Source organism: Enhydra lutris, unplaced genomic scaffold (genome assembly GCF_002288905.1).
Source record: "Enhydra lutris kenyoni isolate GAN:26980312 unplaced genomic scaffold, ASM228890v2 scaffoldscaffold26, whole genome shotgun sequence".
Taxonomy (NCBI): Eukaryota; Metazoa; Chordata; class Mammalia; order Carnivora; family Mustelidae; genus Enhydra; species Enhydra lutris.
The window spans coordinates 11,464,464-11,475,426 of NW_019154110.1; the positions used below are offsets into that span (position 1 = coordinate 11,464,464).

The 10,963-nt window shown below is 42.7% G+C and overlaps 1 protein-coding gene across 2 annotated transcripts in view; it reads right to left on the reverse strand.

Moving 5' to 3' along the window:
- LOC111151464 (ubiquitin specific peptidase 32) overlaps positions 1 to 7,698 on the reverse strand; it is a 219,688-nt gene extending 211,990 nt beyond the window's left edge. For both annotated transcript variants that reach the window (XM_022509471.1, XM_022509470.1), the window contains exon 1: positions 7,500 to 7,698. In XM_022509471.1, the coding sequence (XP_022365179.1) occupies positions 7,500 to 7,557 (58 nt within the window). In that variant the 5' untranslated portion in view covers positions 7,558 to 7,698. The remainder of the gene's footprint in view (positions 1 to 7,499) is intronic.
- Between the last annotated feature and the right edge of the window lie 3,265 nt (positions 7,699 to 10,963).

Consider the following 10,963-nt stretch of genomic DNA (forward strand, 5'->3'; position numbering starts at 1 on the left):
GAGAGTAAAAGAAAGCCTCACTGTGGCCATCAGAGCTCATACTTTAGGTATGACGAATGAGCCAGACCTGTGAAAATCTGAAGGCAGCCTTTGCAGGCTGAGAGGAAAGGAGTAACAGGATCTGATTTTAATTTCAGGACTATACTGGCTGCTGTGTGAAACCAGAAAAGCACGGCAAAGTAGCTTAGCAAGAGATGATGGCAGCTGGGACTAGAGTAGTTGCAGGGAAGATGAAGAGAAGTAAAAAGACTGGACTGGATACCAAACTAACAGAACTAGATGACAGACTCAAACTGAGGATAAGAAGATAGGTCAGATGGTGAAAGAAGAGGAAGAACTGAGGATGTCCAGAGACTCTTGGTTTTAGCAACTGTTACAATAATGGTACCATTTACTATGGTGGAAAAAAGACCAGGGGAGGACTTTGACAGAAGGGTCCTTTTCCTAACAGATCTCTTTAGAGTCTTTCATGAGTCATTAGAAAAACCTTAAATAAAAGCCTTTTCCCTCAAGGGCTACAATGCCAAAACAATCTAACTTCTCTATGGAAATGAAAGAGAAGCTGGAGAATTACTCTGTAAAACTTCATTTTTTTTTTTTTAAGATTTTATTTATTTATTTGACAGAAAGAGAGAGTTCAAGCAGGGGGAGCAACAGGCAGAGGAAGAGGGAGAAGCAGGTCCCCTGCTGAGCAGAGAGCCCACAGAGGGCTCCATCCCAGGACCCTAGGATAAGGAGCTGAGCCCAAGGCAGACGTGTAACTGGCTGAGCCACCCATGTGCCCCTGTAAAACTTCGCTTTAGCACAGTTTTCTTTTAATGCAGTCCAATATCAAGGACTCCAAGAACCATATATAGCAAGGTCTTGATGTATCAATTTTTCTGAATCTTGTTTACAAGATAGTGATAAACTTGAGATTTCCCTGAGATCAAAAGAGCCTTATGTTGGGGCGCCTGGGTGGCTCATTGGGGTAAACCTCTGCCTTCGGTGCAGGTCATGATCTCAGGGTCCTCGGATCAAGCCCGGGATTGGGGCTCTCTGCCTGCCTCTCACCTACTTGTGATCTCTCTCTCTGTCAAATAAACAAATAAAATCTTCAAAAAAAAAAAAAAAAGAGCCTCATGTTAACACTAAATCCATAAGAAGGGTATTAAAAGAAGGCCTTCATCTTTAAATAGACAGGTCTTCTAAAACCTTTTATCAGGTTTTTGTCAGTAATTAACTATGCACCTTTGACTTCCAAGAGATCTTTAATATTAGATAATAGCAACAAGAATTTATCAGCATACAGAAAGAGGTGGCACGGCTCAATTTATTTACTTTTTTAAAAGTAGATTTTGGGGTGCCTGAGTGGCTCAGTTGGTTAAGCAATTTTCTTCAGCTCAGGTCATGATCCCAAGATCCTAGGATCAAGCTGTGCATGACTCCCTGATCAGTGGGGAGCCTGCTTCTCCCTCTCCCTCTGCTGCTCTACCTGCTTGTGCTCTCTCGCTCTGTCAAATAAATAAATAAAATCTTTAAAAAAAAAAAAAAAAAGTAGATTTTGAGGACACTTGGGTGGCTCAGTCGTTGGGCATCTGCCGTCAGCTTGGGTCATGATCCCAGAGTCCTGGGATCAAGGTCCACACCGGCTCCCTGCTCAGCAAGAAGCCTGCTTCTCGCTCTCCCCTTGCTCTCGCTGTCTCTGTCAAATAAATAAATAAAATCTTAAAAGTAAATAAAATAAAAGCAGATATCGAGGGACACCTGGGAGGCTCAGTTGGCTAAGCATCTGCCTTTGGCACAGGTCATGATCCCAGAGTCCTGGGATCAAGTCCTACATCGGGCTCCTTGCTCTGTGGGGAGCCTGCTTCTCCTTTGGCCAGCTTTCTCCCCTTACTTGTGCTCTTTTTTTCTCTCTCTGTCAAATAAATAAATAAAATCTTTAAAAGCAGATTCTGCTTATTTATTTATTTAAATAATCTACACCCAACGTGGGCTTCAAACTCACAACCCCAAGATCAAAAGGCACTGCTCTTAGGACTGAGCTAGCCAGGTACCCTTAGATTGGCTCAATTTAAACACATTTATCATGAAGCCCAAAGGGTAAAAGCTGAAGCATAAACAACCCCTGATTAGAGAAGCCATGCTTTCTGGATATGGTATGAACATTACCCAGTTCTACTGAAGTCTTCTCAGTACCATTACCAGACCATCAACCATTTAATTGGAGTATAGGTGACATGCAATATATTAAGTTTTATGTGTTTGGACAACTATATACATGACAAAATACTCACCATGATTGGGATAGTTAGCATCTGCCACCATACAAAGCTATTACAATATTATTGACTATATTCTCTGTGCTGTACTTTCCATCCCCATGACTTAATTATTTTATAACTGGAGTTTGTACCTCTTAATCTCCTTCACCTATTTCACCCATTCCCCCACCCTTCTCCTCTCTGGCAACCACTAATTTGTTCTCTATATTTATGAGCGCGTTGCTCTTTGTTGCTGTTGGTTTATTCATTTGTTTTGTTTTTTAGATTCCATGTAAATGAAATCATATGGTATTTACCTTTGTCTGACTTGTTTCATTTAGCATAATTCCCTCTAGTCTCCGTGTTGTCCCAAATCAAACCACAAACTTTGAATTCATAAATAAAATCCCTCCACCTCTGCAGCTACTTAACATCAAAGCTTCTAATCCAGCTCTCAGCATTAACCTCTTGTACTTCAAATCCAAAAAAGGATTTCCTACAATCACAGAAAGAACAGTAATCACTTCTCTGACTTTTCCTGGGACCCACCATATAATCAAGTGCCAAAAATCTTTTCCTTCTCCTGAGAAAACACCTAACAATTGGTTGGTCACCACATTCCCAACTCTCTGTACTTAATACGTCTTTCTGGAAGCAACCCTGAATGCTGTCACTGTGAGGTCTCCCTAACCACACACAAAGACAAACAATGAACAAGAAAACACAAACAACAGCTGTTCAGTTTGGTAAATGGGGAGGCCATTAACCATGAAGTGATGTCACCTCATTCTGCTCATCCTCCCCAAATCCAGGGTTCATTGGTGTATTTATCTCCTCTTTGTCATGGACACTTTACATGGAGTGTTGAACTGAGGATTCTGAAGAACAGCGCCTGTGTAATTACTTAGATGACTACATATAAGTAGACTAACTTAAAGCTGTCCCATTTTTCTCCTTTACATATAATAACAGCTCATTAGGTATACTTGCAAATGGCTTAACCTAAACCTGTAATTCCACCCTAATGCAAGAGAGCTCACTGGTAAATTTAATAAATTCAGACAAAGGCAAATAAGTGCTTTAATAAGAGAGAACAGTGCATCCCAGAAGGTAACAAGTGTGAAATTAAATTTTCAGTTATACAATGATATATTATGCTAAGCCAACTAACATCATATCATAGGCAGTATAATACCAGGGAAATTTTAATATTAATATTATGAAACTTGGTGAATAAAATCTTGGTTGGGGAGTTAATGTTTTAGAGCATATGAGGGCTGGTGAATAATAAACAAAATGCAAAGTACTGGAATCTTAAACTATTACAAAATTATTCCACTAACAAAGACAACAACCTTTAAGTGATGAAGAAATTAAATTCTTTAACATACAACTATTGAGCACATACTACGAAATGCATAGTGTTAGGTACTCTCAGGCCAATACACAAGCACACACTCTACATCCCTATAGCACTTTCTTCTAAAGCACTGTAGCATTTAGCATACTATATGTTAATCATTCATAAATAATATATATACTACTTTTTGAAAATACTGTCCATATCAAATATACACAAAATAGAACTTTAAAAAGATGTGTTACTATTTTATTCCCACTGACCAGACTATATGCTCCTAGAGAGGGTCTTAGTTGTCTTTGTTTCTTCAGTGCCTAAGTCACAGGCGGCGCTCAGTAAAAATTTGCTGAATGAATGAGCAATGGAGCTCTCAAAAAACGTGAAACCACAGCATACTTTCTGACATGCTATATTTCATCACCCAACCACTTAGTCTAATATAAGTGCCAAATTCCTCTTAAAGGGATTAGAAAAAATTCACCCACTTTATTAACACAGTTTAAAAGCTAAGGACAATTTTAATTCAGCCAATTCTTGGGGCGGAGAGGGGGAAGCCTTATAATTCTGTTTCCAGAATGATGAAAAGGAGAGAGGAACAGGAAGAAAGAATAAAGAACTGGAGATTTTTTTAAGGTTTCTTGGAGTTCCGAAATACTCTAAACTGCAATTCATCTTTCATTCAATGTTTTTTCTAATGCTATGTTCCAAACATTTAGAATATATTTTTAGGAATACACTAGCCACAAACTCAGATGCAAGAGGAAGTGAAAAGAACATAGCTACTAAATTCTCAGTACCCATGAAATATAGTAGATAAACTTCAGAACATACAAGCAATCTAAGCAAGGGTCAAGCCTTCAAGGAACAGCCTATTTGTGTTCTATTCAAGACTAGAAAGAAAGAGGCCAAAAATAAAAGCTACCACTAATACATCTACCTTAAAAAAATTTTTAAGTAAAATTTTTAAAAAAATTTTAAGGTATGCTTTCAGAAAACTATGAATGTTTATATAACTGACATACAGTCTAGCTAAAACAGCAGGCAAAACCAATCTTCCTAATTTCTAGAGCTTCTGTAATGTAAATGAGAAGTCAGGGCCTTCACTTAGGTCCTGTGAGCGTTATCTGTCATTAACATAACACTCCATTCCCAAGGCCCCTTTTAGAAGATAAACTGCCTGCAATTCATGTTTGTTTGCAGCAATATACAGCTGGCTATTTTTTTTAATACTACCTAACTATGGTTAGGCATTATTTAATGCTCAATAATTTTAACTAAAGCCAAGCGGGTAGGTATTTCAGTAGCTTATCAAGCTTGCCTTTTATGTGTATTGTGATTCATGAAACCTATAGTATATCGTCCAATCCTCCCCCTACCTCCACCCCCAATCACCTTACAAGGAAGATTTTAGGGACAGAAGTTTCCACACCTATTTAGATTCTTCACGTGCCCCTCAAAGTTCCCAAACCATTTTTTAGCTCTATCAAAAGCTTTATAAATTCTTACTATAATCTTAGTAAAAGCAATTCTGTAGTAGGAGCACTTGGGTGGCTCAGTTGGCTAAGCCTCTGCCTTTTTGGCTCAGGCCATGATCCCAGGGTCCAAGTGATGGAGCCCCAAGTCGGACTCCCTGCTCCCAGGGAAGTCTACTTCTCCCTCTCCCTCTGCCCCTTCCCCATCTCATGCTCTCTAGCGGTCTAATAAATAAAATCTTAAAAAGAAAAAAAATAGGAAAGAAGTTCTACAATAAAACCTAACACTTGGGGCACCTGGGTGGCTTAGTCGGTTAAGCGTCTGTCTTCAGCTTGGGTCATGATCTGAGTCCTGCTCAATGGGGAGTCTGCTTCTCCCTCTCTGCCCCTAACCCCCCCAACCCCACTCATGTGCATGCTCTCTCAAATAAATAAATAAATATATTTTAAAATAAAGTCTAACATTCTCTACAGTAAACAGTATGTTCAAAAGAATTATCACTTTTTTAAAAAGCTCCTGGTTTACATTTAGAAATACTATTTATCAACATGCTTCTCTCTTTTGCTTTTCTTTTCCTCTGAAGCAAAACTAATAAAACATAAATTTATACAAAGGATAGTTTTAAAAGGTTTTAACAAATACCTTTGCTACCTTTTCAAATATTCATTTTAAAATTCAACAGGCAAACACTTCATAATAAATTGAACAATGACCTTCAATCAAATCAGTTTAAAATGCACCAACTATTAACTTCACTTATATTTACAAAGGTACTAAAATCTTAAGTTTGATATGAGAGTAAGCAAGGTAGAGTTTAATAAAAGTTAAATTTTAGAATCCCTTTAATGTCAGCTACATCACCCTCAAATTAAGAAACTGAACACTTCTGAACCATGAAGCTATAAACCAATTTGACTGATGTCCTCTTTCATGCCATGTAAGCCATTGCCTAACTGAGGCCAGACCTGTCAGGCTCGACAGCATCCCGGAAATGACTAGCTTACTAGAGCTGGAAACACATCAAGAATTTGGAATATTTCTCATATTGAGAAAAAAGTTCAAGGGAGATTGTCCATAAGAACAATCATTACACTGTTCGGTAGAAAAAAGAAAGAAAAAGCATATCTTTGTTATTCTGGCCAGGTCACAATGAATACATCTAAATTCTCTATTTTCTGGTGATGTCCCTCTGCGTTTATCTTTTTTCCCACATATGGACAGAGTTAACTACTAAATCCTCACTTTGAATGCCTGTCTTTTAATCCAATTTGTATTTTGTATCCTTAGCTACTGACACCATCACCTGAAGCATGGCTGGTTTCTTGATTTAGAAACCTGTTAACAATAATGCCAAGCATCCAACCTGCTTAAATGTTTCACCTCTTACCAAGAATAGCCATTAAATGTCGAAAAGATACAAGCATACATACATACACACACACTCAATTCCCAGTCATGAAAAATTAAGTCACATTCCGGCCATAAACTGCAATAGACACTTCCAGTTAGCGTGTGCTTTAGTGATCACGGACAGCGGTATCCGAGTAAGTGGTAGGGGGTTGGGGCTGTTAACAACACACTGCATCAGAGCCAATAAGCAGCTGGCTAGGACTGGCAGCAAGGCCGGTCTCTAAAGGGAGCTATAACACAATATCAGAATGCTGGATTTCCGAATGCCATTTTGCGGGGAGGAGGGGGTGAGAACTGGGGATCAAGTGCAATGTAAGGCTCTGGCCAACGTCTAAGGAGATGAAACATAAGACAAGGTCTTGTGGCAACACCAGCTACCCAGTCTCATCTCACCTCAAATACAACTTAATTTCAGGTCCTTCTCATCCAAGTCAGTTGCTCAAAGGGTGAGGGGGTGGCAGGAGTGGGTGATGATAGCCCCCTAGAGCCTGGCAAAGGCCCCCCTCGGAAAAGGCGGAGACTCCACAATTGGAAGGGGCTTCCAGCAGCAAAAAGAAAAGGCTTTGCAGCTGCCTCCCCTCTCCCTTCCAACCAAGGCTGTTGAGTACGAGCTTAGGATGTTGTCGGGTTTTATGAAGGAGTGATATGAGAAAATGGCAGTAAAGGATGAGAGGGGCTGGAAGGGCTGGTGCCACCCAAGAAAGGGGGGAGAGGACTTCCCTGGACACATCCAGGGTAACAACGCCACCAAACAGCACGGGCATTTCCCTACCAGCACCAGATAACCCTCTCTCTGGGAAAGCTGCTCCCCCTTCCATACGGTCCCAATTCCCAAACACTGCTCCCACCCGACCCTTCTCCCCAATAATATTCCCCATCGCAGGCCTCCTTTCCCTTCCGCCTCTGGCGCCCCACGCCCTCAACCTCTCCTCCCCTTCCCCGGTCACCCACCCCCGGGACAGCCCGTCGTTGGCCTCCCCCGCAGCTCGCCCAGACCCCTCCCCCCTCACCTCTCCTCAGCGCCTCCTCGTAGCTGAGGAATCCGATCCGTGACTCCTTGGCGCCCATGCTCCCCTCATCCCCTCGGCCGGGGGTCGGAGCCTGATCTCGCCCCCACCCCCCTCCCGCCCACGACTCGGCGTCCCTGGGTGACGGTGTTGGCGTCCCCCAGCCCCCTCCTCCCCCCACACTAACAAGTGCGGCTTCTGCCCCGGCAGCTCCTCCCGGCCGCCGCCAACGCCTCCATGCCGAATCACGTGACCCGCTCCCACCCCGCCCCCTTCCCCTCCCTCCTACTCCGCCCTTCTCCTCTCTCCTCCCTTCCCTTTCCTCCTCACGCCCTCTTCCCTCCCCCCTCCCCCCTCCCACCGGCCCCGCCGAGGGTCACCTGACCCGAGGCCGGGGATTGTTCCGGGTAATGGCCGCCAGGGGCCACAGACACCGCCCCGCCCCACGCTCTCTGCGCGCAGGAGCGTAGGGGAGGGGCTGGATCCCGCCCGTAACGCATCATCCCGCAGCTTCCCGCCAATCCCAAGGCTCAAGGCCCGGGAGCCTCCGCCCACCTGAGCAGGCGACTTCCGGGGCGCTCGTGGCCATGTCTCCCGCTCACCCGTTTTGGCGTCTGAGGGGCGGGGCCGGAGCAACTGGCGGTTGGTCTGCCCTTGGACGGGCCCCATCTTTGGTGGAATCTTAGAAAACCGGGGTGTGAGGGGTGCAGTGAGAGAAAAGGGAGGGCAGGGGAGAAACTCCTAACGGTATGGGAATTCTTGGCTAGGAGGGAATTGTGAAAGCAAAGAGACTCTCAAGGATTTCCTGTGACGAAAGCATTCTCAATCCTGGTGGGGAGATCCCTAAGGAGAAATGAACCTTGTGAAAAGTTTAGAATATCTTACTTTTCACGTTATCCCGTTTGCCCCCTATTCCCCAGTTGACTCTAGATTTCCTTTCACGTCTGCAAGCCCACCTCCCACTCAGCCTGGCTCTTGTATAGAATCTCTGGGAGCTGCTGTGCAAAAGGTTTAGCTAGTTTCTGTCCAGGAGTTGCTCCCCACCAGAGATGTGAGGCTTACAAGACTTACTACAACAGAGCCCCTTGCTTTTCAAAAACCTGTTTTTTATTGTGGTGAAATACAGAATTAACCATTTTTAAATACCTCATGGGCGGAATCATAACAGTATTTCTCATTTCCTGTCTGGCTTATTTTGACTTACCATAATGTCCTCAAGGTATGTCTCTGTTGTAGGTTGTGTCAGAATTTCCCAGATTTACTATATGATCCAGGATTCTTGTAAGTATATAACCAAAAGAAATGAATGAGGGACACATATTTATACACCCATATTTATGGAATATTATTCCCGGGGCGCCTGGGTGTCCCAGTGGGTTAAATCCTCTGCCTTCAGCTCAGGTCATGATCTCAGGGTCCTGGGATCCAGCCCTGAGTCAGGCTCTCTGCTCAGCAGGGAGCCTGCTTCCCTCTCTCTCTGCCTGCCTCTCTGCCTACTTGGGATCTCTGTCTGTCAAATCAATAAATAAAATCTTTAAAAAAAAAAGTATTATTCTCAATAGCCAAAACGTAGAAATAACCCAAGTGTCCATCAATGGACAGATCAATAGATGTGGTATAGTTGGCCCTTGAACTCAGATGAACTCAAATTTGAACTCCAGGAGTCCTCTTGTATGTGGATTTTCCCCCATAAATATCATATAGTACTGTAAATGTATTTTCCTTATGTTTCTTTCCTCTAGCTTATTTTATTTTATTTTTTTAAGATTTTATTTATTTATTTGACAGAGATCACAAGTAGGCAGAGAGGTAGGCAGAGAGAGAGGAGAAAACAGGCTCCCCGCTGAGCAGAGAGCCGGATTTGGGGCTCCATCCCAGGACCCTGGGATCATGAGCTGAGCCAAAGGCAGAGGCTTTAACCCACTGAGCCACCCAGGCGCCCCACCTCTAGCTTATTTTATAAGAATACAGTATATAGGGGTGCCTGGGTGGCTCATTCATTAAGTGTCTACCTTGGGCTCAGGACCAAACTCCGCATCAGGCTCTCTGCTCAGCCGGAAGCCTGCTTCTCTCTCTCCCACTCCCTTGCTTGTGTTTTCTCTCTCACTGTCTCTCTCTCTCTGTGTCAAATAAATAATCTTTTAAAAAATATAGTACAGGGGCCCCTGGGTGGCTCAGTTGGTTAAGCAACCGCCTTCACTCAGGTCATGATCCCGGAGCCCCGGGATCAAGTCCCACATTGGGCTCCCAGCTCCATGGGGAGTCTGCTTCTCCCTCTGACCTTCTCCCCTCTCATGCTCTCTCTCTCTCTCAAATAAATAAAATCTTAAAGACCCAAATGGCTTGGATTAGCCACTAAAAAAAAAAAACAGTATATAATACATATAGCATGCAATATATATGTTACCTGTTTACATTATTGGCAAGGCTCTGGTTAATCAACAGTAGTAAAGTTTTGGGGGAGTGATACAAGGATTTTTGCCTATGCAAGGAGGGTTGGTGCCCCTGACCCTCTCGTTGAAAAGTCAACTGTGTGTGTGTGTGTGTGTGTGTGTGTGTGTCTGCGCGCGCATGTCTATAAATATATATAGTTGTGTATATATACACTATGTGTATATATATATATATATATACATACACACAGTACACAATACGCACTTGTATTCTATACACAGTTGTATATTATTCAGTTCCTCGCTTTTTAAGCCCTATTCAATTTGTTTCTGTTAGTCTTCACTCTCAAAGTCACAGTGTAAAGCTTTTAGATAAGGAAATAACTTTGAAAAAGAACCATTTGGATTAGATTAGACAGGAGGTGCCAGTCAGGTAATTCAGAGCCAGCAAAAGGATTTTAGTTCCTAAAGCCAACAGATTATGATACACCCTGGTAGAGAAAGAAGGCAATACTCTTGTTTCTCTACTCGCCGTTCCTGGCAGACCAGATCAGCAGCGTGGCATTAGTCACTGTGCCGCCCTTTCCAGTTCACCGCGAGGCAGTTAATTTTAAGACCTCAGATTAGTTTCATTACTAAAAGGCCATGAATGAGGGGGTTGGGAACCCACTTCAAAGCCTTTCATTTCCAGATCATTAGTTTGGTATAGACAGAAGGCTCCAGACAAAACAACTCTGTCATCTTCAGCCTGCAGTTAGATTATCATAATTACTGGGAAATGAATCTTAAGGACTCACCTGCAGGAGAAAAGACCCTCAAGAGTTCAACTGCAACATACCTAAGCATCATTACTGTCTCAAATAATCAATACCTAAAGACAATGTGTATCTTTGGTCTACCAAAGATAGCCCTGAGTGATTATCTACCCATTTGATTTACAGTGAAATTAGAAGCAAATTGTAGCTCTTTGTAGTACTTGCCCCATTTGAAAGGTGGGGCTAGGATTGGACTTAATCACATGAAATAGTAAATTATTATAAAATAGGAAAGAGTAGAATATAAACTTTATAATGA